This window comes from Tachysurus fulvidraco, chromosome 14, assembly GCF_022655615.1.
Source record: "Tachysurus fulvidraco isolate hzauxx_2018 chromosome 14, HZAU_PFXX_2.0, whole genome shotgun sequence".
Classification (NCBI taxonomy): domain Eukaryota; kingdom Metazoa; phylum Chordata; class Actinopteri; order Siluriformes; family Bagridae; genus Tachysurus; species Tachysurus fulvidraco.
The window spans coordinates 15,440,073-15,466,941 of record NC_062531.1 but is presented as its reverse complement, the minus strand read 5'-3'; the positions used below and the strand labels follow the sequence as shown (position 1 = coordinate 15,466,941).

At 36.0% G+C, this 26,869-nt stretch overlaps 2 protein-coding genes across 7 annotated transcripts; both read right to left on the bottom strand.

Moving 5' to 3' along the window:
• Window positions 1–4,769: 4,769 nt before the first annotated feature.
• Window positions 4,770–7,817, bottom strand: serpind1 (serpin peptidase inhibitor, clade D (heparin cofactor), member 1). Its single transcript, XM_027166739.2, has 5 exons — window positions 7,604–7,817; window positions 6,539–7,461; window positions 5,713–5,986; window positions 5,362–5,506; window positions 4,770–5,192 (listed from the first exon to the last, which is right to left on the bottom strand). Exons 2-5 carry the CDS (start codon window positions 7,458–7,460, stop codon window positions 5,001–5,003), a joined length of 1,533 nt encoding a protein of 510 aa, XP_027022540.1. The 5' UTR covers window position 7,461; window positions 7,604–7,817; the 3' UTR covers window positions 4,770–5,000.
• A 7,872-nt stretch (window positions 7,818–15,689) lies between these two features.
• On the bottom strand, window positions 15,690–26,533 carry naif1 (nuclear apoptosis inducing factor 1). Of its 6 annotated transcripts, none has more exons than XM_027167540.2 (3): window positions 25,960–26,533; window positions 19,286–19,336; window positions 15,690–16,570 (listed from the first exon to the last, which is right to left on the bottom strand). In XM_027167540.2, exons 1-3 carry the CDS (start codon window positions 26,411–26,413, stop codon window positions 16,098–16,100), a joined length of 978 nt encoding a protein of 325 aa, XP_027023341.1. In that variant the 5' UTR covers window positions 26,414–26,533; the 3' UTR covers window positions 15,690–16,097. The 6 variants fall into 6 exon arrangements, with proteins under 6 accessions (XP_027023341.1, XP_027023342.1, XP_027023343.1 ...); XM_027167541.2 differs by having other exon boundaries at window positions 15,690–16,567; XM_027167542.2 differs by having other exon boundaries at window positions 19,286–19,333.
• Between the last annotated feature and the right edge of the window lie 336 nt (window positions 26,534–26,869).

The following is a 26,869-nucleotide window of genomic DNA, read 5'->3' as shown; positions in this document are numbered from 1 at the left end:
ACAAAACTTAAATGTTAAATGTTCAGGTTTGAGTGTTTGTTAACATTTTGGATTGACCAAGAGCACTGTAGTTGTACAATAACAGAAGTAATCCTCAAAAATACAACTTGCCTAATAATTGTGCACTTGTAATTTGCGGCGCTTAGATTTACTGTTTAAATGTTTTGTGTAAATGTTTGAGATGATTTTAATGTTTTTGTAGACACTTTTTATTTTGTCTGTTAAAATAAAAATATTTTACAATCTTGAACAGTTTATTGTTGATTGTACACTGATCTTCAGACCCTGCTTCCACAAGGAGTGTTTGGCACAGCGTCTCATTCCATTCTCAGGAAACTGGGTTACATAAGTAGCTTGGTGTAGTTTTAAATTAACATATTTTTGATGAACTATGATATAAAAAAGTTCATGACAAAGATGAAATTTTTCATCAAATAAGTTTGTTTCCATTGCAGTATGAGTTTCAATATGCTTTGAGCTTGACAAAAGTTTTTTTTTTTTTTTTTTTGGACAAACGCATATATGTGGTAGTTTTCAATTACTTTTTCATATCTTTGGTGTGAACAATATGATCGTTTACAATAAAATGCTAAATTTCATAACCAAGATTAAAGAAAGGAAATTCGTTCAAAAAAGTATTTTTTTAACATATAGGCTTGTTTCTTCAGGCACTGAAAATACGATCCTGGAAAAAAGATTGGAAAAAGGTTGTCCTGACAAACACGTATGTGCAGCTGAAAAGTTTTCCATGGCTTTTTTTCACATTTGATGTGATCAGTGATATAAAATATGATAGTTTGATATGTGAAAGGTGAAATTTGTTCAGAAAGCATCTAACATAACATAATTTTTCATAAAATAGGCTTGTTTGCTGTCACAGTGCAGTCTAAAAAAATTTGGTCAAGCAAATTTTTTTTATATTTTGAATGAGACTCACAGAACATTTATTTAAGTGTGAGCATAACCGCTATCTGAATAAAACAACTTTCCCAATGTCCATATTGACATAACTTTTGGACTTATGTTCCCACATCCTAATACACCCCATGGTGAGTGGGGGGTTGATTTTTTTCGTCACTCTGTAAATATCAGGCTCATGGTCTGTGTTTGCAGTTTGGTCCAAACATATGCTCGCAAACCGCATGTCCAGTTTCTGAAAAAATACATCCTTTAATTAATTTATTATATTTAGCAATGCTGGTACCAAACACACACACACATACACACACACGCACACACACACTTTTATATATTATTGTTATAATTTATATAATTGTCTATATTTATATATAAAAACTTTCAAAACATATAAAAGATAAATAAGAAAGATATAAAAGAGCTTAACTTCTTTACTTATGGTATTATTTCAGGGATGCCTGATATGCATTACATTCTGAAGGTGATTCAAATTTAGTTAAATAGGCAAAATGACCAACTGAATTGATTTCATATTAATAGAGCACACAATATGGGAACTTCTTTAGAATAATATTCCATTAAGGTTTTCTATGTTTTTATCAGTGAAGACATCACAAAACAATTCCAGACTGCATTGGTAAAATGTTTAAACTAATACCAGTCCATTGTAGTGCATGTGTATACATTTATATATGTGTTCATGAATTAAAATATTCATTAATTTATCGTCCATTAACCACATTTTTTTCAGGATAAAACACCAGTCTATTGCAGTGCAATGGTTATACATTCAGACGCTCTTTCACAATCATGGTTCAATTATGCTCACCATTTAAAAGGATAAAAAAGCCATATGGTAAACTGAATTCAGGATCAAAACTTGAATCCAAATCTTAGAGCTGTTAAAATTGTGTCGAATGATTATCTTTTCTTGACAAAGCTTGGTGTAAATGATAATGCATGATAATACGGATTGTCATGCTTACAAGGCAAGGCTAGATACTAGTGCAAGAGCAACAAGGAACATAAAAATGGCACGTTTACCGAGGAAGCTTAAAACAAACACTAAAACGGCTATTAAACACAAAAATTAATTCCAAGGATATGGTAGGCATAGTAACAGACTTGTGGTAACATCAACAAAAGGTAGACAAAGACATGAACAATATGAATAATAAATGAGCTTAAACACATAATCACATAATAGAAAACAGATGAGCATGATATACAGGCGACAAACAACAGAAAAAGCAGTGCACTTTGACTGGGGTCTACTAGTTTGCCCTTTAGTGGTCTTGTGGCAGAATGTCCAAGAGACAATTCCCTTCTCCCCCAAAAAATACAGCAACATGACTTAGGTTGGAAAAATGTATCAGAAGAAAAATTGTCAAAATGGCTCGAAGAAAATTCTTTGGACTGATGAGATCAGTGTTGAGATGTTTGGTGAAAAGGAGTAGTTTTTGGCAACAAAATAGTGTTTGGCAACACATATGCCAAAAAAAAGTGTTTGGCAACACATATGCCAAGTATCATAGTATTATGGTGGTGTATAAAAGCTGATAATTTCAGCTGATAAACTTGTAAAGTTGCTAAACTTTAAGGCAACAGGATAAGTTTCACTTTATCCCTGTATATTAAAATATATGGACATCTGTCCAACAAGCTGGCGAGGAAACAAGTCCATAATTGAACCAGGCAACAGGACTATGATCCCAAGCACACTGGCAAATTGACATCTGAATAGCAAAAAAAAAAGAAAATATCAAGGCATTTGAATAACATAGTCTAGACATAAACCCCATTAAGATGCTTTGGATATGTGCACAAATTGTTTCCTTCAAACATCATTGAACTGAAGCATTGTTTTAAAGAATTGTTAGTCGAACTCTCCACAATGGTGTTAGAGATTAAGAAACTTCTACAGAAAATGTTTATTGCTTAAGTAATTGAACTTATTGTTGTACTTATTTTTCACACCTACTGTAGATGAATAAAAAACAGGTATGTGAAAAACAATTAACAAATAAGAATTCTGTAATTCTGAGAACAAATCTGTGAAATAGCTAATGGCAAGGTTTTACTCTACAAACTTTCAGCGGATTCTTTGGGAGGTTAAACATATATGCTTCACTGGGCTGAGGTCTGGTGATTGACTTGACAAGTTTAAAACCAGTTAACTTTTGTGTTAGCTGTGTTTTTTGGTATGTTAGCTGTTTTAGCTGTTTTTCTACATGATGAAAATCCTTCCATTCATAGTGAATTAAAACAAAATAATAAAATTATTCAACCTGTTCTAGAAGCAGTATTGTCAGCCACAGCCATGACACAAGCTCCACCATTCTGCATGTAAAATAATTTCGGTAGAGATTGTAGTGATTGGATTATCTACAGTACTAATATATGTAATGCAGTTTAGCTGGACATCAAATTCTCCACCAATATAAGTAGAGGATTCAGAGCAGAAATTTTTAGACACAGACAATAAATTCCTAAAGGCATAAAAGCATAACACAAGACACTTTCCTGTAACACAGACCTTTACTATACTATTCAATAAACATAACGCATGTAACACACACAAAGGTCAACTAAACAGAGAATGAATGAAATGAAATTAATATAAGAAATTAATTAATGTATTTAGCACTGTATACTATTTCTCATGGCCTGAACGAACCATAAAGCCATCAATTTAACCTTGTAGTTCTTTGGAAGAGCCTCAATTTTTTTCTTTAGTATTAAATATTAATTATACCATTTCATGTTCTTTGTGTGTGAGTGATTTCTTTTGGATGAGGACTTCCTTATTGTGTTGTTTGTATGGGGAGGATTTTCCCAGTGATTTTCATACTCTGGTGGTCTGGTTAGATTTTCAGTGGCCTTTTGGATGACAAGAAGCATGGTAAGTGAACTGAAGGTCTACGCAGTGGATTATCTGAGTCAGGTTGCATGGTTAAGAAGAGGCTAGAGCCAATACAATTAAAGACTATCTTCAGCATTAAGAAAACCAAGGAGTCCTGGAATGGTGTTTTGACCCCCACAGAGTCCTGATCTCAATAGCAATGTGTTTTTGGAGAGTAGTGGCTTTCTCCTTGCAACTCTGCCTTGCACACCAAGGTTGTTCAGTGTTCACCTGATGGCAGACTTGGAACATTAACATAAGCCAAAGTAAAAGAGGCCATTATTTGCTTAGATGTTACCCTTTATTCCATTCTGACCCAACATGTCTTGCTTTTGGAGTGATCTTTGTTGGTTGACCACTTTTGGGAATGTACCAATGGTCTTAAAATCCCTCCATTTGTACAGAATATATGAACTATGAGTCCAAACCCTTAAGATGTATTTTGTAACTTTTTCCAGCCCGATGAGCGACAATTGAAGTCCTCAGAAAAGTCCTCCTTTCACAAACACACTACTGTATATATACATAAATATATATATGTATGAATGTGTGTATGTTCAAATGATTTGGCTGGAAAAGCCTGGAATGTGTTTAGGGAAGCATCTGATACTTGCATATCATGTTATTTTTCTGTGGCAGAGTTTACTGATCTGACATCTTGCTTTCTAAAATAAATGTATGTTCCAAAATAAATGTAGTATATGTCTATTTCAGCTTTTGTTGTAACTATCATTATATGTAGGGTATCAAAGATGGGGAAATGATCACCCTAAATATCTGTTTGTTCAGACTTTCATTTAGTGAATTCTAAAATCACTCAAAGAAGAAACATCTTGGCATAGATTAAACCTAGTAGTAACAGTAATGTTATCCATTTCTGCAATTTGATATGCTTTTTTATATTTACAAATTCACCCTCACTTCCATAAAAGTAAAAACCACAAACATGTTGCAATGCTTAAAATGTTTTAATGCTACATTTTTATGTGTTTCATATTTATTTATAAATTGGAAATGAATATTAATCGCATCATTTATTATTTACTGAAATGCTGCTGAGTACTACTGAGTCTGGCAATAACTTTACTGAGTTAGACTCTAAATTAGTGATCTTCTCCATTGCAGTGCACTTATTACAGTTTGTAGTACATTTAAAGCTTGGCTGTATGTGTATATAAAATTAACTCTTTGATGGGTCTGCAATCCGTCCCATGAAGATGAGGCAGTCAGTGTGATGTTCGTAGATGAAAAAAAGAAAGGGCCGGTCCACAATAAAGCGTGTCTGTGTTGACAGAGGCATGAAACCCACGTGTGTCATTGCTCCTCCTTCAGTACCTTCCTCATTTACTGTGATGGCACTTTGGTGCTTAAACTGAAAATGTGAGACAACAAAATATGTCATTATGGGAAATTTTAGCATAAATAACATTAATATATCATTTTAGTTCTTGTCAAATACCTTGAATTTTACATACAAATGGGTAGATAACTAAAGATAAACAAATCTATTTAGACTATTCTAGCATATGATCTTGTCTTACCCAGTTGACCGAGACCTTCTCAGAAGCCAGAGGAGAGAAGTCGCCCTTTTCTGTGAAGAGGTCAGTTAGACCCAACTGCTTCAAGTGGTTGACTAGATCATAGCTCTGCTCCAGCTTAAATCTTGGGAGCACCACCTCACGTGTTCTAACAGAAACCCCATGGCAAAAATTCATTTTAAGCAATTATACTTAATCATAAACAATAAGGTTTTAATGTCAGGAATTAAATAAATGCTGAATGGAACTCATTTGTAAAATTGAATATCTTTAAACCATAAAAAATAAAATTTTTACATTCACTAATATCTGTCTTAAGCAGTTACACTAATGAGGGTTTTGTTGATACCATACCTGTTAGTCATATTGTTGAGCCATTTGTTAATGACAATTGGTGAAACCTCTTGTTCAAGTATTTTCATACCAGAAAGTTTCTGTGGCACAGCAATGAGCATGCTTATGTTGCCTTTGTAGTTCAACTGTAGGACATCACAGTTCAGGTCATGATCAGCTGCAGCCAGGTAGGTACCCTTATTTTGCATCATTGGCACACGAACCTGGTGCTTCTCACTGACACGGAAGTTGCGGTAATGGGTTAGCTCCTTTGGAAACTTCTGCTCCCATGTTCCTGCATGGTCAACCCAGGGCTAGATGAGAACTGCAATAATTTCTTGCTAAGTAATTGCTTTAAATACAAGATTAAAATTCTCAGAATTTTAAACTTTCTATCAATAATTTAAACAAAAATCAGCCATGAAAACATTCTTATCATACATGCAAATGAATTTACATCATGCTAGTCAATGATTATTAAGACAAAAGCAAAATAATTAAAAAGAATTTTAACTTAAATGGCAGCTAGAGAACCGGTGCTTTCTGATCTCCTACAGCTGTAAATCCCAGCTTTGCAATCGAGTCCATCAGAAGTCTACTAGTGGTGTCTATGACCACACTTCTAACTGTTGAATGCTCTCTTCTAGAACACATGTGGCTGTTATACCTTTTCCTTTTTTACCTTAAAACATACCTTTAATCTCTTTCTACCTCCTACTAGTCTTTTTCCATTTGTACAATGAGTTTGATACTAGAAAGGAACTTATATATATATTTTATTATTATTGTTATTGTTGCAGTTGTTTGTTTGTATTTTGTTTATAATTGTCATGCTTAAGATATTTACCTTTAAAGTACAGATAGTTTAGAATCATTACTACCATGTTGGGGTCAACACTTTTAAGTGGTTCTTTGATTAGCCCTTTTATCAACTTCTGAATACGCTGGTTGGCTTTCAAAAGGAATGCTGGGTCTCTGAAATCCACAGATTGAGGCTCAGCAAAATAATATGTCTTTGCCTGACTACGGAAGCCCTCTGTAATGACTGCAGTATGTTTGACATAAAAGTCATTGACAGATCGCAAAGTGTAGCCAAAGTTACGCCTGAAGAGTCGGTGTGTAAGTTTGCAGAAAAGTTTGTGCACAGTGGAATCATTATAGTGAACGCTGGCATTGACAAATTCAGCAAAGCCTAAAGCTTGGTAGAGCTGCTTGTGTGTGGTAGAACCAACAGCAAGAGCAATCATTCCCATGGTAATGGAAATTCCAGCAGGTGCCAGCAGAACATTATCCGTTTGATTGACTTGTTTGCGAAGGCTTCGGTAAAGGCGAAATCCAAAAAAGGCATTGACCACATTAATGCGCTGCAGCCGTGTTCGACCATGAAAAAGTCTCAAGAGACATGCTCTGTGCACTTTGGGGTCAAAGAGCTCTGAGACAAAGTCAAGATCTGGTTCAGGTGTAGTGATTTCATCTATTGCATCACCGTCACTGTAGTCATCGTCTCCTTCTGCCAGTATTTTATCAAAATCAATGTAATCTTCCTCTTCCAAGCCTTCCAGTGGCAAGTCTTTGGTGACTGTGTTGTCCTGATGAAAGTCTGGAGACTCCATCTGTAGGTTGTCATGACCCTGGGGAAGTGTCTGTGCATTAATAGCCATTGCATTGTTTTTCTCATAGAAGCTGAAGTGTGAATTTAGGTCCTTCACTCCACCCAAAACTGGAGCATTTAGAAGGAAGGTTGTTGAAATGACTAAAATAACCCACATCCTTTGGAAATGTTGGATGTGTTGTTGAACTGGAAAAGAAAAATAAAGGCAGTTTATTTTTATATAAAGCATGTAATACAATAATCATAAAGTATAGTATACCTAGTATTTCTGTAAGGTCTTTCTGTTTTCTTTTTGCTTACCTGCTCTCTCCGTATCTGACTTGCAACTGTGTGTATTCTGTTTGTTTTATTTGTTTGTAACCAAATCCTTCAGCTGGACTTTGAGGTTGGCATGCAATGATCAAACAGTGTCAAGTACAAAGGGTAACTCTCAACACTGGTGAGCCTGGTGTTGTATATACATTGCTGGGATTGTTTTAATGTCACCTGAGTATTGTGAACACCCGAGTATTAAATATCCCATTCCAAAACCATGAGCATTAATATATAGAGGTGTTCCAACTTTGGAACTAAAAGTCTCCACTCTTCTAATAAGACATCCCCTTTCTTTTTTTAAGAATGTATCTCTGTGTGCTGTGCTGATATGGCATTGCTGATTTGGCATTGCCATGATGTTGCTATACAGTGGTCCCTCGTATTTGCAATATGCTTTAATCAAAAAGGAATTCACCCCTATCAAGATGGAATTCATTCTGTGATGATATTTGGAAAGCCTTGGGATGAGTTTAGCACACAAATGTAAGAGAAAAATAAGAATATATAATTTTAATTGTGAACAGTACATTTCCTGAAGAAAATGCAGAAAGACTATGCAGCATAAGAATGTTCCCAGAGTTGATGATATATCGCTAGGGCTTTGCTAGGTTTTTATAAAAAATGGAGGTTATGTCCTAACAGAGATAAAAAGGTCATTTCAGATATGTTAATTTGGTCTAATGTTGCCATATATTACTGTTTCATACAAAAAAACTGTATATTAAAAGGAAATTTTCTTTAGCAAATGCACAATTCTCATATGCCTCTGTAGACTCTCATTACTACTGATATGTTGTCTATTTATTATTTTATAATTAATATCATTTTCTAATTGCTATTTATATATTTACGCTATTACATTAATAACATAGGGAAATAATTAAACAAATAACAAAATTTATTAATAATAATGATCAGATTTAAGGTTAGGATAGGGTTAGTATAAGTGGTTAGGGTTATATTTAAATTCCTTTATTTAAAACCAGTTAATTTTTGTCTACTGGTTTTCTGAATAAATCCTAAAAGTACACAGAGAACATTAAATGCAATCAAACAAATGAGATAAACCTATTAGACTTTTTCATATTATTAGTGAGAAAAATTATCCAGCATTACATATCTGTGACTTGCAAAAGTATGTGAACCTTTGCTTTCAGTATTTGTAGTCACTGACTGACTGTTGTCACTGTCAATAACTGCAAGTAAGTTTCCAGTAACTTTTGATCAGTCCTGCACAACGGCTTAGAAGAATGACGGCTTAGAAGAATCTCATTCCTCAGTACAAAACAACACATTTTGGTGGGTCCTCAGATGAACTGCTTGCTTCAGGTCCTTCCACAATTTTTCTTTTGGATTAATATCAGGACTTTGTCTTGGCCATTCCAAAAAAATATCTTTGTTCCTCTTTGATCATTCTTTGGGAGACAAACTTGGGTGCTTCTGGTTGTAGTACTGGTGTATGACTTGTCTACATGATCTTTAGCAAACTTCATGGGCAGCAGTGTTCTTTTTGGAGAGTAGTGGCTTTCTCCTTGCAACTCTGCCTTGCATGCCAAGGTTGTTCAGTGTTCACCTGATGGTAGTTGCACAAACATTAACATTAGGCAAAGTAAAAGAGGCCTTTAGTTACTTAAAAGTTACCCTGCATTCCTTTCTGACCAAAACCACTATTACATGTTTTGTTTATGGAGTGATCTTTGTTGGTTTACCAAATGAATAGGACTCCCCTTCGAAGAGGGGAGCCAAAAGGATAGAGTGGACAGAAATGTTGGCAATAAAATCTAGGAAAATAATTTTACATCACTTCCTGTGTTTGTGATAAGTTTCATGCCTGTGTCAGCATTTATATTAATCCATATTATCTTTTTTTTCTTTAATATATTGTGCTGTCACATTTGTTTTTTCAGGAGCTGCTTTTGTCTTCAAATAGCAATGCGAAGAAAGACACTATAAAGCTTGTTAATATCCAGCTCATATTCAAGTATGTAATCATTAAGTATGGCAAACATTCAGCACGTACGATTTTTAGTAATTCTTCCTCTGTTGTTAGCATTAATTTTACTTCTGATGAGTATATTTTAGTTAGCTCCCCAACAGAGAAGATTTTAGCTGTGTGCATTCAGATGCTAGAAAGCGTTAGCAATAGAGTAGAGTACAGTCTGTAGGTGAAAATCTTAGGCAGAGTTAGTAGCCCCCCAACTCCAGCATTATGAATGATAGCTGTTTCATAGTAAAAAAGCCAAAGCTAAGGCTTAGGCTAAAGCATGTAAAATTAGTTAGGCATTAGGAAGCCATGCCCCTGGCATTAGGAAGCCATTAGGTTCCCAAATGCCCCTTTTCCACTGAGGCAGTGCTGGTTCAGAGCCAGAGCATAATTTAGAACCAGTTCTTTCTTTTTCAACAGCCAAAGCACCGGCTCTGAACCAGGAAAAAGTGGTTCTGAAGTAGCACCAAAACGTTGCTGGTCTAGACTTTAGAACCGCTTGTGTCAGGGGCTGTGGGCGGGGCTACTGTTGGTGCATGTGATAATGTACACTTTTTTGTTTAGTACACTTTTACCTTACCACAATATGATCAATTAGTCAGCACACATGATAGTAGGTAGCTACATGCTAAGGCTAACTTTTTTCTGTGTTAATGATAAAATAATTTTATGTACTTTCTCGATTACAACCTCCATTTATACAAATTACATGGAGCTGCACGTACACATTGGATTCGCCACATTTGGATGCCAATGTAGGTTTACAAAGCCATGAGCATCAAAGCAACATCCACCATTGTTGATGTGTTTGTGTTTGCTGCTGCTGTGCTAACATTGCTGTGTAACTTGACACGTATACAGTGAGGTCAGACTTGGCTCTGTGATGGCTCTCTAGCCGATGGAAAGACAAACCAGTAGTTGGAAGGTTCGCCAGTGGAACCAACTTTGAACCAGCACCAATGCTCGCTCTGAACCAGCACCTGGTTCTTTCTGGTGGAAAAGGGGTAAAAGTTAGTTTTCCATGTAGGAACTAAAGATATACACCTTCGTCAGTCAAGTTACTAAGACTAATAATATAGAGGTGTGTAAATTAGTGTAAGCAACATCCAATGTTGTAGTATGCTTTGGCCCCATCTCATGTGGTGTGGTGATATAGCTTACAGCAGGTTAGGTTCACTGCTGGAAATCTAAGTGGTGCTCTGAAAACAATGTGGGCTTCCTAGAAAATTGGAGCATTTTTTAGGGCAAGGCTGGCCTCTTAGGACAGGATGTTGTCTATCACATTTAGAACAGGCCTAGTTAATCAGTGACAATCCAGAGCCAGGTTAAGGGAGCAGACAAGCAGGACAATCTTTGCCATGATTAAAGATTAAAGACCGTGATCAATAATCTTTGCCTTTGTTGCCTCTAGCTTGTTCATTAGGGAAATCTTTTGATACTTCTGTAAAGTCGCTTTGAGACAATGCAAATTGTAAAAAGCACTATACAAATATATAAATTGAATTGAATTGGATTGAATTCAATACATTTGAAGGCAAATGGCAATAATATTTTGAATATTTAATTTAAAAATATTTTGGCACAGTATGTTGCCATTTGCCTCCAAATAAATTGAATTGAATTGAATTGAATTGGATTGAATTCAATACATTTGGAGGCAAATGGTGAGATACTCTGCCAAAATAATTGTAGACGAGTGGATAGACAGAGCACCAATTCTTTTAGTTTTGTGTGGAATATGGTCAATTTTGATATAAATATATTCTACATTTACATTTACAGCATTTAGCGGATGCCCTTATCCAGAGTGATGGAAAAAAGTGCTTTTAAGTCTCTATCATTGAATACATTAACTCTGGTTTACTAGGTTACAGACTTAAGATACCATGAGCCTCAATCACTGCCACATTCCACCACCTCGGTGCCAGAACAGAGATGGTGGGACCAGTCGAGCAGTGCTGGTAGCTCTGAGGGAGCGAGGAGTGATGGGGTCGTTGAGGGAAGAGGGAGCTGGTCCATTTTTTATTTTGTAGGAAAGCATCAGTGTTTTGAATCTGATGCCTGCAGCTACCGGAATCCAGTAGAGGGAGCGCAGCAGCAGGATGGAATGCAAGCACTTAGGCAATGAGATGACAAGAGACTGAACAAGTACCCAAACTGCCTGTGTGGACAAAAATGTCTGAATCCTTCTAATGTTGTTAGAGAAGGAAGAGTTAAAAAATAAAGAGTCTGCAATTTTTTGAAAACTCAAATAGGCTGATCATCAGCTGATCAAAAGTTTAAGACCAAGTTTAAAATCTGTGTGCAAAAATATCACTTTATTGTCGTCCTTCAGACAGTCCCACTGTCATAATCGCTTTTTTTTTTTGGCAAAGGCAAAAAGGCTTTCTGTTTTTAAACATGGAAGAATTGCTGAGCTGCACAAGCAAGGGCCCTCGCAACATGGTTGGATGAATTAATTTTAATTTCTTAAAAGATCCTGAGAGTTATGGTACAAAAAAAATCAAGTGGTAGACCAAAAAATAATTTACCTTCACTGAGCTGCAGGATCCGTTGTGCTGTACATGGAGACAAAGGCTGATCCTTGACAAAAATAAAGGCCATTGTGCCTGGCTATGTGGACATGTTGCAGCAGGCATTCCTCTTGATGGAGAGTCCTGTATCTGTATGGTAATGACTGGATCTTTCAACAGGACAGTGCTGCAATTCACAGCATCTGCCTGATGAAGGACTTCTTCCAGGACAATAACGTTGCATTTCTGGACCATCCTGTGTTCCCCTGATCTAAATCCCCTTGAGAATGGGGATGGATGGCAAAAGAAGTTTGCAAAAACGGATGCCCTTCGTGAAGCCCTGTTACTGGAAACAGTTGCATCAAGCATGCCAAAACAAGTGTTTGAGGTTATCAACAAGAACAGTTGCTCACTACTTAGTCCTTTTTTTTTACACTTTTAGTTCTGTTGTGGGTATTTTTGGGCAATGTCTTTTGATCAGCTGATGAACAGCCTGTTTGAGTTTAAATGCAGTTTTCAATAAATTGCCAAGCATTGTGTACGTGACAAAAAAACTTTCATTTTAATTTGACCATACTACCTCGGTCGAATGAGTATACTAATGAGGTGTCTTGTAGACATCTGGATTTTGTGGCTGTCTGCCAGATGTGCGCCCGAATATATGACGGATCAGTTATGTACATAAGGTGTGAAAGTGCATGGTAGTGCAAATAACAGTATTGAGCAATATTATGGGTTTTTTTTGTACGATATACAGCAGCAGAAGTGTGTGTAACATATACAGTTGATGACTGACAGTTCTGATAATGCAGTTCTTATAGATATGATGCAAGGAATATAATTTTGATGAGTTGTTAATTAGGGTAGTGATTAGGGAAATAAACTGTTCCTGTGGCAGTTTTGGTAAACAAATTTCTGTAGCGCTTGCCAGAAGGGATGAGCAGAAAGAGGTTGTGTCCAGGGTCTGAAGGGTCATATGTGATTTTTCCTGCATGGTTTCTGGTTCTTGTATGGTACGAGTCCTGAGCAGTGGGCGGGGGAGCACCAATGATTATTTCTGCTGTTTTTAATGTGTGTTGCAGTCCATACCTGTCCTCTTTTGTTGCTGCTCCAGACCAGATGGTGATGGAAGTGCATCAACAGCTCCTGTGGCAGACCATACTTCCTCAATTGATGCAGAAAGTAGAGAGAGTTTATGTTGCAACCCCATTTTAGGTCTTGGGAAATGGTAGTGCCAGAAACTTGAAGGACTTCACAGATGACACAGGGCTGTTGGATATTGTGAGGGAGAGTAGTGTTGAGGAGTCTTTCCTAAAGTCCACTATCATCTCCACAGTTTTGAGGGTGTATAGCTTTAGACTGTCCTGTAAATCAGTTCGTCCATTTTGATCGGCAATTAACTAGATGTTAACAAAGCAATGGTATGCAGAAAAACTGAAAATACTCCACAAATTAATTTATGTGAATGCGGCTTTAGTGTTCTATACGCAGGAAATGACTGATGATACCGGAAGTGAATCAATATTCAGGCAAGGGCTCCCTCTGGCGGGGGTGCAGGAGGTCACAGGCTGGGCGGTTACAATGTTTAATTTTACATGTTCACGGTCTCTTACAGATTATTTTTTTTAAATAATGATTATTTATATAATAATCATTTTTTCAAAAATAATCTGATTTATTAAAATGTATTTGTTATACCTGGTAGCTATAAAAAAAAAAAAAAAAGTCATACGATATTTGGTTTTAAATATGTAACTCCCTACAAGCAAAAACGATTACATTATAGTACATTTGGTTTTACATGTGTAAATCTTCAAAATATTGAGACCTGAAAAAAAAAACTTGATTACTTTTAAAAACGATAATGGCATATTATACAGCATGAATTAAAAAGTTATTTCTATTGTATTTGTTGAAACAAATTGGCAAAAAAAAATATTAAAAATTGTATTCAATTCAAACTGTTTAATTTCTAATATGATGTAGTAAATTTATAATATTAATCTACTACATATGCAGTACTGTTTAAAATGTCACTAGTGTTTTAACAGGTCTTGAACATTAGGAGGACTTTTTTTAGATATCTCACTTAAAATATTTATGGCAAACTGGGGAGCCATTTATTTGGTCACATTTTTTGCATAAACATTTTCTGTAATCTATTTTATAATAATAGAATTACAATGTATACACATACGATATGTGCAAATTATCAATATATTTCATATAATTAAAACAAAAACAAGCACATAAAACATATGCATGCTAATTACATTGTACCCATAAGCATGTTTAGGAAAACTCAGTGGAAAAACAAATTTGGTTTATAGGACTAACGGTTCATGAGATATGTACACAAAAACACTGAGCCAGTCAGTCCCGTCTAGTTATGGTATAGAGTAATACCAGTTGATCAAATTTCATCACTCACTGGAGGTTTAGTCTGCAATGAGTTTGGTTGAGGGTGAGATGGATTCTTTTGACAATTACTGTAAGGTTTTAGCACTAATTGCACAAAGTATATCTATAAGCCACAATCTGTGGGGCCAAGCACAGCTGCAGATCTTACCACAGGTACTAGTTCTCACGTAAAAATACAGTCCCATTCAAAGGTAAAATTACCAATCCATTTATTTTTGCTATATACTGAAGACATTTGGGTTTGAGATCAAATGATAAAAAATCTGAATTTAAGACTTCATTTACTGCTGTTTACAATGACATTTGACTCTTGAAACATTAGCACATTTGGTGGCAGACCACTGAGAAATGCATGCTTAATTAGTTTAAGGTCTGTTATTTGCCTTGGCAACTCTAAAAACGTCCAATGTTAAGAAGTCATTTGTAGTCTCAGTGTAGTGTCTTTATCTGTCAATATCTTGTTGCATGATATGTCTTTCTCTGTATAATGCTAGACAGAATCATTTGTATACTTCTAAATTCCTTCTTCTACCATTATGAATTGCATCATGAATAAAGATTATACCCTGTTCCAGAAGCATCCATGCAAGATCAAGCCATGACACTACATCAACTGAACCACTTGCCCAATTAACTAGTATGTTTTGGGTCATGAGCAGATCTTTTCTTTCCCTACACTTTGGCCTTTCTAACTTTTTAGTAGAGTAAAACTGTGTTCCATAATTTTTGTTGCTCACCTCTGGTTTTCTTTGCGATTCAAATCTTTCTTATTCAATTCTTAAAGCTTATGAGTGATTTACATTTGCAGTATGGCCTTGTGTAACGAGGAGCATTTGAGCAACTTCAAAGTACTAAATCAACGTCACTTCTAAATTCATTATAGATACAACAAAATCTTTCCTCCCAAAGCAATCAAATGTTCAGTGTTGGAAACTGAGCACAAAACTGACAGCCACAACAGCAGTTCAAAATCCCATTTTATCCCAGAAGTAAATCCCATTCCTGTGGTTATTGTAAAAAAGAACTGATGTAAGCAGATGGATATTTCTAATTGGTAGCCAGGTAATTTGTATCAAATATAGTTCTGTCCATCTTAAATCAGCCAGGGGAAATCAGTAAGACATTTATAAAAAATTTTAAAAAAATGCGTTGACAAGTGTAATTTGTCATGTTTATTGACTTGCAACGTCAGAGGCCCTGTTGATTTAGTGGAAGCTCATTCTTACATGCAAGTTGAGAAAAGTTGAGGGTTTTAAAATGAAAATATAGCTGGAAAAAGAAAGACAGTATAATGTCATCATTCATACAGTCTACATTCATGTATCATGTAGTTCTCCAGCTTATTGGAGCCAGGGAGCTCTTAATCTGTTAAACAGATTCCATTAAAAAATAATAGTAAAAAAGAACTCCATTGCCTATGGTTCCTAGACAGCACTTTGAGAACCACTTTAATACAGGACACTCTAAATGAAAATTGAAATGAAACGGTTTAATGTAGGACAATATCAGGGATATTTCAACACACACAAAATTAATTTCCCTTAGAATACAACATGCCAGTTTATTGTCCATCTTCCACCTGTTGCAGGTTCACCACCCCCTCGCCAGTCTCAATGTTTCCAGTTACATTAGCATTGTTAGCATTTTGAAGGAACTTTCTCAAGTCCTTCAGAGCAGGCTTGAACATCTGGATGAGGGCAAGAAGGGTGGCCTGTGTACCTTCGAGGGCTTGTGCTTGTCTCTCCTGGGCACAGGCTTGTGCTTCCTGTGAGCGGCGGATCATCTGTAGCAGGTCATTCTGGTTCTCCAAGTGTTGGGCGATTTCACGCACATGTAGGTTGGTGACACGCTGCTCTTGCAACAGCTTGGCAGAGTTCAGTGCAATGCGGCTCTTCAGCTCCTGTGGCTTTACTGAGCACTCAGACTGCGTTGCCATAGCCTCCACAGGGGCTTCATTTGTAACAGTGACTGGTGTCTCTGTTGTGCAGTACTCTACCATGCCCTCCTCCAGAGTGTGGTATGTGGTCTCAGCTACTGTATCACATACACAATCTTATTAAGCAGTAGTTTAAACACAAAAAAGTATCAAAAAGAGCTCTCAGCATGAAGACACCAACTGCAAATTATAGTAAAATCTTACTTAAATTAAGTTTTTAAATTAGAAATAAACAACCTAACATGTATTTGAATTTTAAAATATATATCAATCTGTGATAGTCATTTAAAATGTTTGGCAACTAATTTGAATCAAGCACAAAATGATGAGATTTAACTTAAACTAAACTGTTGCACTACATTAAGAGACATCCTAGAAATACTTCAGTGTGTTAGACACTAAAAAATAATTGTAAAATTATAACACAACCTCTGACGCTATGACAATAAATTGTTTTGAAAGGAAAAATATAAATGTTACATGTAGAGGAAACATATTGTATTTCTGGTTTTCATGTCTGGCAGCTTAAGGAATTAATTTTATATGTCAATTAATAGTCATAATAGTAATTCGTGAGTTTGAGTCCTTGTTTGTCCTGAGCAGTTAAACCACCCCAATGTTCTTCAGGAAAAATCTCTAGGTCCTGCACATTCTCTGCTTTTTTAGCATCTTCCTAATAAGTGACACTTTTCCAATACTGGCTATAAGATGTTGAGAGCCTACTTTTCACAGTGAGGTCAAATGAGGGACTCAGGATTGTCCTTAGGAAAAAGTGTACGGTTTAACTGTACATAGCAAAACCAGGACTAAAATTATCCAGGTAACAACACATACTATTAAGAATAAAGCGTATGTAAATGTTTGGTCCAGTTCATTTTAAATTCAAGTATTATTGTATCGTTTGGACTACATATGTGTATACATATGGAATACATATGTGAAGTTACATTTTTTTAAGGTTATGTAAGGTGTATGTATACTTATGACCCCAGCTATAGCTGAAGATAAAAGGTGATGGAAGGTGATGAAAGGATTTTAGCTCTTCTTCCAGATCTCTTCCAAGTGTGGAATAGTAATATTTATAAATATCAATAGCTGTATATTACTCTGCTTGACAAGGCATAACTGAGACTTTGGTGTTAGATTTGGAAACTTTAGACCCCAAGCAGCTTTAGGAATTTTAGGAATTGTTTTAATTTAGTAAATCCTGAACTCAATATGACACAATCCATCTGTAATGTCTGACTGTTATGTAATTCAAATTAATGTTTTAATTTTCAAAACATTAAAAATGTAAAAATTGTGCACAAAAAAAACATCAGTTTATTTATATTTTTTACTTAATGTGTTGTAATATTAATAGTATACTACTATATTCCACCCTTCCTCCATATTAACATGATTCAGAAAAAGAATGCATGAAAAAAGATGTAGTAACCTGGGACATATCTACAGAAACTGTGATTTTTAAAGATGCCACATTACATCCCAAGGAGCGGTGGTGTTTGACCAACTTTACATAATTTACATAATTTAAAATCCTGCATAATTAGTTATATACTGGAAATTTCAGTGCCCCCAGAAGCTGGACAGAAAATATAATAAACAGTAAACCATGCATTTCAGTATAACCTTCTATGTATGATTTAAATCAGACAATGTGATAGGAGAAACTAAAATAGAACTGCCCAACCCACACTAACTGACTGACACAAAAAAACATATTTCTTTAAAAAAATAGTTTCAGTATGAAAATATTTATCAAGCATTTTTTATTATTCATATGAGTGATTAAAAACATCTGTATCCTAATGGGTGCTCCAGAGTGTGTGCTAACCTGAGGTGCTTAACAATATCCTAACTGACTGGGTGATACAACAAATATTAAAATAATTATTATCGCAATAATTAATCTTTCTTTTCTAAAGATGATGCCAGTAGGCATATATCACTACACCTTTTTGTTTTGCGAGTACAACAGCAAAGACATTTACCGATGTTTACTGATGTACTGTTTACACATTAGAGAATTGTCAACCACAAGCAACACAGGTATGGAAAGAGACAAGGGAGAGTTGGAATAATTGGATGGTTTAGTCTTCAGTCAACGTATACTGGACAAAATATCATTATCAATATACCAAAGCTGTATAGAAGAAAAGTAGCCTCATAGGCTGGTAGCACTCTTCCCGTTAATTCAAACAGCATCACATATGTGCTGTATGAGCAATGCATGAAACTCTGCAAGCCACAGGTAGTGTCTGACACAGGTAGTGTCTGAAATTTCAGGTAACCTTTCATCCCAAAACAAACAATCCAGGTGAATCATTCTCTTATTCTCTTACTGGTTTACAATGTTGTAAATACATTGCTTAAGAATTGTATTTTAAAGTTTGCAAACAAATGTCACAGAAGTTATTTTTGGCAACATACTTCGTGACCACTTCCAACCTGTGGCTGACAGGTGCACAAAGTAAAATATGCTCTGTGAGTTGCATTGCCCTAAAGAAACTGAAAGAATGTACATTTTGCACCAATTTTGCATGATGAAGACGATGAAGATTATAAAATGCATTTCATTTTGTATTTTTCATATTATTTTCGTACATTTGAGAATGATGAATTATCAATCATGGAGTTTACTTTATATCAGTGTAACATGATACCTGTAACCAGTGTAGTATACTGCCTGATATTTTGTGTCTGATTTGTAACCATTTCTTCATATTGTTCTTTTGGTATATGATGGTTATTTAATTAATCTGCAACTAATTCTTTAGACTTTTTCTTTAAAAATGGTCTAAAAGGCTTACCTTCTAGAGTTTTCATTTCACAGGTGGCACCAGATGTTGGCTGAATACCTGCTGTACAAAGTAAAACAATATAAGGATTTTAACCTGTTCTTGTGCATGTTGTATAATTGAAGTTCTTCTCATATTATTAAATATTATTGTTTGTATTGTTATGCTTTATATTTCGGTCTCATCCATGCTAAACTTTGGAAACAAGGCAAAAAATGTCTGCCATATGGTTTTGCATTGCGTAAAGTTAGAAAGAATTTAATGATTTTTCGATCCATTGTGCAAGTAGGTAATTCACCATTGGTAATCTCAACATGAATAGCCGACCAGACCTAAAATGCTTCACTGTGATTTTGGGTGTCAGCAGCACATTTTGTTTTCTGGTCACATCACATAAAAATAAAGAAAAAAATGTGATCTCTGTGACTTTGTGGCATGGATACTGGTATCAGATGGGCTAGTATCAGATACTGGAATAAGTATTTCATAAACTGCTGATCTCATGAGATTTTCAAACACAGTATCTAGTGTTTACTCAAGGTTTTTTCACACCATTCTATGTTAACATTCTGTATTACATTCCAGAAGATTAGCAATTTATGAAATATTAGAATATTAAAAAGGAGCCCTTCTGTGTGCTTAGCCCAGCCCTATTCATTCTCTTCACTCACGACTTCCCCCAAACCCATTCCTCCAAATCTATATTAAAGTTTGCTGATAACACCATCAGAGTAATACTCATATCTGATGATCATGAAACAGCCCACAGGGAGGCAGACCAACATCTGATTCACTTGTATATTGACAATAACAACAAACAATAAAAACAAAGTAGTTATGTTTAAATGTCTTTACTGCTGTCTAAGAGTAATAATAAACTACCTGCCTTACCATATTCAGTGAACATGTTTTAAAATAAATATAATCTGATAAGAGATTTATAATGTTTGTAATTAATCAATTTGATTAATATGTTAATCATTTTTGTCTGACTACTAGCTTCTGATCTAGATGAAATGACTAACAGCATAGACACTATCTTCACTAGAACATTAGACACTGTTGCTCCCATCCGATTAAAGAAGGTTAGAGACAAAATACTTGCACCATGGTATAATAGTCATATTCATGCCTTCAAGACACCAACCCGCGAGTGAAAGTGGAGAACTAAGTTAGAGGTTTTTAGAATGGCATACAATGACACTATGTCCAGCTATAGACATAAAAGCTGAAAGCTGCTAGGGCTTAGCACCTGAGCCATCATAGAAAATAACGAAAACTATCCCAGATTATTATTTAGCACAGTGGCTAGATTAACAAAAAAAATCAGATATCTGAAAACAGTATTCCATCACAGTTTAGTAGTGAGAACTTTATGGATTTCTTCACTGAGAAAATTTATAGCATCAAGAACAAAATAGCGGTTGTACCAATGATAGGATCTCATAATCCAGTCTCACCTAAAGCTTAGGGCTGTCATGATTATGAAATTTGGGTGACAGTTAATTGTCAAATAAATAATTGTGATTATGACGATTTATTGTTTGTTTTAGGGCACTGAAGATTAATTGTTTGTATACAATTAACACACTTAACACATTTAAATAAATTGAATATAGTTATTTATTCAGTGAATAATAATAATAATAATATTATAAGTAATATTATATAGTAATAATAATATACTGTATCTTTCAGAAATATGAAAATCCTGTAAATAACAGAAACCATCACAATACAGTTACCATAAGAAAAGATTGTAGATTCCAAATAAAACCATTTTCACACATTCAGAAATTTGAAATTGAGTTCAGTCAGATGAGAGGTAATGCACTTTAAAGCTAATGTACGGAGTCATGTTTGAGCTGGACCACTTGTCTGTAATAGCAGAATAAAAAGGAATAGCCTTGCAAAATTTGGCAAGTGAGATGATGATGATGATGTGTCTTTAGGTGGTTTCTAAGACACACTGCTGACTTTTGTCCATCTTTTTCATCAGGTATGAAACCAAAATCTGCCCAGACAGGTTCCTTCATTTTTGGCTTCAATATTAAATCCATCTTTGCTGTATTATTGTGCTGATATGGCTCATTGATGCAAAACTCGGCAGAACATGTCATTTGAAGCATGTTGGAAGTAGGGTGCTACAGATACTACAAGCGCCCCCTTATGGGTGGAGAAAGGTGTCAGGGGTTCTGTGTGATAGGAAAATATCAGCAAGAATCAAGGGGAAGGTGTACAGGACAGTGGTGAGACCGGCCATGCTATATGGTTTAGAGACAGTGCCACTGACGAAGAGACAGAAGACTGAGCTAGAGCTAGAGGTAGCCGAGCTGAAGATGTTGAGGTTCTCTTTGGGAGTGACAAGATTGGACAGGATTTGGAACGAGTACATCAGAGGGACAGCTCATGTTGGACGTTTGGGGGACAAAGTTAGGGAGGCCAGATTAAGATGGTTTGGACATGTTCAGATGAGGGAGAGTGATATATTGGTAGAAGAATGTTGGACATGGAGCTGACAGGCAGGAGGCAAAGGGGAAGGCCAAAGAGAATTAATGAGGATATGAAGCTAGTGGGTGCAAGTGTTGAGGATGCAGAAGATAGGGATAGATGGAGAGAGATGATTCGCTGTGGTGACCCCTGAAGGGAAAGGCTCTATACCATTTAATCACAAAATTCAGGACTTCTGGTAGTTCCCAGAATATCAAAGTCTACTAATGGTGGTAGAGCATTTTCATATTCAGCTCCTAAACTGGAAAAAACTTCGAATAAGCCTTCCTTACTGTTTTTTGGGCTCAGACACAATCGGCCAGTTTAAATGTAGATTAAAAACATATCTCTTTAGCCAAGCATACACATAATACATCCTACAATAATGTGACCCAGTAGATATACATTATTATCTAGTTCTGGTTAATATTATAAACAGCAGCTGCACTAATTCCTCTCCACTGCTTCTCTTTTTTTTTTTTACACATTACGAGGCATGCAAAGTTTGAAGATTTCAAACCTTCATTGAGAAGAAGCCAATCCTTTGAAGATCTTGAGGCATCTAGAGATGCATCAGCCCTGTTTGGATTCCACCTCATGAGGATTGCAAACATTCAAATAGAAGTTACCAACTCCATGTGGTCTCCATGTGAGGACAACAACCTCCTAATCAATACACAATTGTCTGACTGTATATGACAGTAGAAAGGACATTGTTAATAATAACACTATCCGGTGTTTATAACAATTTATAATCACACCCTCCAGTGTCACCTCAATGAGGATGGGTTCCCTTTTGATTCTGTTTCCTCCCAAGGTTTCTTCCTCTTCCATATAAGGGAGTTTTTCTTTGCCACAGTTGCCCCAGTCACCTCAGGCTTGCTCATTGGGGATAAATACAAACACATTTAAATATATGTCTAAAGCCCTATTCGGACGGGACTAGTTTTACAAACAATGTTTGAGTTAGAATTTTTTTCAGCCGACGTCTGTCATTTCATGTATGGATTCGGGCGGGACTAACATCTCTGTGTTTATTACAGAGGTAGGAGTGTCTGTGTTTTACATGTGGGTATTGCACAAGACCACATGTCGAGGATGCGTGGATTGCGTGTGGTCATATGACCGATCAATAGTAGGAAAGTAAAAAAAAAAATTTTAAATGTAAAAAGTAAATTTACATTTAAGCACTTTAAAATGTAAACATCCTAACTTAAGTGTATAAAAATATTACACATGTTATAATATTAAAAATAATAAAAAAAAACAAATGTAAAAATGTTTAACATCATATGGTTTTATATAGAACTTCTTATAAACCCACTGGAATAAATACGTTTTTATATAATTTTCACGTTATGTAATTGACTATAGAAATGAAATGACTCTTACCTGAAACTGATATTACAGTAGCCAGTCTTAACAATTTAAGTGATTTGGCTCTTCTTGTTGATTTCATTTATTTATTTCTTCGCAGGGTAGCAAACACATTCACATCCATTATTGGTGTGCAGAAAGCAGATACTTGAATACCGTTGTGCTAGGGTTAATACGGTAGTTCACATTGACCAAAACAGACAAGAAAATGCGTTTTGGAAAAAACATTTTCGGCATTCAGACGGGAGTAGAAGCACCGATTTTGCTGAAAACAGTAGGTAATTTGCTCTGGAATTTTTACACAGGTTGTGTGAGAAAAAGTGACGTGACATACGGCAAAGTACGGTGATCCATACTCAGAATTCATTCTCTGCATTTAACCCATCCAAAGTGCAAACACACAGCAGTGAACAGACACACACACCGTGAACACACACCCGGAGCAGTGGGCAGCCATTTATGCTGCGGCGCCCGGGGAGCAGTTGGGGGTTCGGTGCCTTGCTCAAGGGCACCTCAGTCGTGGCCGGCCCGAGACTCGAACCCACAACCTTAGGATTACGAGTCAGACTCTCTAACCATTAGGCCACGACAAAGACAGACATTAAAATCACAAAGTACGTCTGTGAAACTGAAATTTCTCTAACGACCCCCTGTAAAACTAGTCCCATCTGAATAGGGCTTAATATTGAATTTTATATAGGGCTTTACATGGAGGTTTGGATTCTCAAAGGCTTCCCTGAGTGCTCAAGCCCTGGACAGGTACAGTTTAAAAAACCTGTTCCAGCTCAAAACACCTAACCTGTTGCCTTTCTCTTTATTAAATTCTGTTGAGTATACAAATAAATTTTTGATTCTTAATAGTGCAACTGTTCATTTTTACATGTACGTTTCGGCCATGTCTCTGATTTCTTCCCTATTCATCCTGCTATCAAGATGCAAAATGAAGCTTCAAATACAAGACTCAATGTCACAACTAACATCAACTCGAGGGCATTAGTAAAGTTTTGTTTCTGAAATGACTGTTGAGTTAATTTCTGTACCCTAAAATTAGTATGGGCAAGAATTCTTTGGACACACAGGAACTTGTACAGAAAGAACAAGCATACTCCTTCCACAAACATGCTCTGTACAAATTCCAACTCTTCTGGTACTTTCATTGATAATATATTAAAAGAGTTGGATTACAGTAGTGTCCATGTTTCATCATGATGTTGTTGTATTTCATTTGACAGATGACTTTTCAAGACCCTAAAAGCCTCAAGAACGCTTCCAGAAAACAGCTGGCAATCAGACAAGAGGTGCTTCCACTGAAATAAAAATTGCAGACTACAAATGGAAATGGAAGTACAAAACAGACTTCTAAAACACTCACACTGTGTTCCTTAACAGTTGTCTGATAGTAACATTGATGCATACTCTCTAAAAATTTGAACCACATTTATAAATTAATATCTTTCATTTAACATTAAATAGCTAAAAAAACAAAATACACAAGATCTCTTGTAAAATGAAAGCAAAAACTGTGTAAGTATGGAAAATTACTGTATTGTTACAACAGTACAATTGTTACAACTTTTGCTAATTCACAGATGTATTTGGCACCCCAACTCCTGGAATATTAGGCCTACTGATCAGCTAACTTCATGAATTTGCTGGTGTTCCTAATAAACGCAATGTTGAGTGTGTATGGGCCATGTGGGAGCCTAGTGGTTAAGGTTAAGGCTACCAATCAGAAGGTTGTGAGTTCGATCCCATGTCCACCAAATGCCATTGTTAACATTTAGCTGTAGGGTCAATCCATGTGAAATCACAGAAGTCCTCCAGACTGACTTTGACAGATTTGCTGGAAATAATATAAATGCATAGTATTCAAAATTACAGTCTTGTGTCTACATTATTTTCTGAGGTATCTGTGGCCCTAGTGATTTGAGTTCTATAGAAATTAAATGCATGCATGAAACTGCCAAGGGAAATTGCCAACTGCCAAACTATAAGATGACAATGTATAAAATACCTGCTAAAAAGTTGTTGTTGTTTTTTTAAAATCTTGGTGTATGTCTGGAAAAAAAAGTATTTCTCTGCATCAAATCCTATCTGCTTCTTTATTCATTAAAAATATAATTTTTGCAGTATGGCAGGTTGCATTATTCTGCTGAAAGATGCCACTCATATTAGAGAATACTGCTGCCATGAAGGAGTGTACTTGTTTTGCCTCAATATTTAGGTAGCTAGTACACATCTGCATGATGTAAGAGAAAATGTAATTAATCAGACCAAGCCAACCTTCTTCCATTGCTCCATGATCCAGTTCTAAGCCTCATGTGCCCATTGTAAAATGATGCCCACTCTGACTGCTCGGTGGCTATATGGTCCCATATGAAGCAATGCATTAAAAACTTTCTATCATAGTCATCATTAACTTTTTCGCTTCCCCGCTCAAATATAATCCCACCCCATGAGATAATCATTGTTATTTACTAGTAATTATTGACGATTTAAAAAGTGAAAGAAAAAACCTTATTGAGAAGCATTTGAATGTAGTGTGTTCTTAATGGGCTTTAAAAGTCTTTGAAAAGATCGGTTAATAAAAAACGGACAGGAAATTATAAACCCAAACCATATTTGTTCTTACAGAATTATATAGTTATGTATTTGGCCACAGCTCAAAACAATGTAATACTTTCTTATTGTCTCAGAGGTTCGACTGTAGCCGCAAAGTTATTTGTTAATATTTGGTTGTGGTGACGTTATTCACCATTATTTTGAGGGTTTACAGAAATAAGCGCTAAACTTGAGCTGCAGCAACGCCATTGACTTACTCTGCGTTAATGTAACGGTAGTAGTGGCTGTGCTAACGGTCACCGGCACCGCAATCTCCGCACTCGGCTCTCCCGATTCTCCAGGAGGCAAGCTGATGATAGTGGCTTCCCCAAGCAGGTTACAGATGCGTTGCTGCATGGCAGTAAGAATAACCGGTACCGTGGTGCAGTCCCCCGTGTCCTCTATCGCTGCGCGAGCTTGCGCCACTTTACGACGAACCTCGGTTTTCAGATCAGACCATTTCTTCTTCACTTCGACGAGCTCGCGCTGGCAGTTGGTCACAGCGTTTACACGCTTTAGAATCTCTATCCAGGCGTTATTTTTGGCTATGTGAGTGACGCCAGCGTTGAAGTGGTTCACCAAAATGTGCTTTTGCTTTTCCATCTCCTCCACGATGATTTCCACCTCTCTTTCAGAGAAATTCATTTTTCTCTTCTTTGCCTGCGATGCCATAATATTTTGAATGGGACTTAAGAAACTATTTTAAAAGTGCGTAGAATACGTAAAAAAGTAAGTGTTTCTTGACTAAACTGCGCAACGTAATGGCTTCCTGAATCGAATTCTGTGACGACGACGTTTACGGCCGTAGTATGTAAAACTCCACCTACTTTTGCAATACGGATTCTTACTCGTTGAACCGTTTCGGTAATTGTGACGATCGCTTAGATTATTGGTGAAACTAACAATCACTCAAACTAGTCTAGGGCAGTTAAGATGGTCCTGTTCGAAAGTCTGTTCTGTATGTTGTGCAAGTGCATACAGCATACAAACTCCATGCAATGTGTGAGAATTCTTTTAAATTAGCATGTGATCGCATGTATACAGTTTAATTTTGTTCATAAGGTTTTCAGATACTATGAACAAAACAATTACATTTGTAATAGTAGTACAACTCCGGTTTCCTCCCCC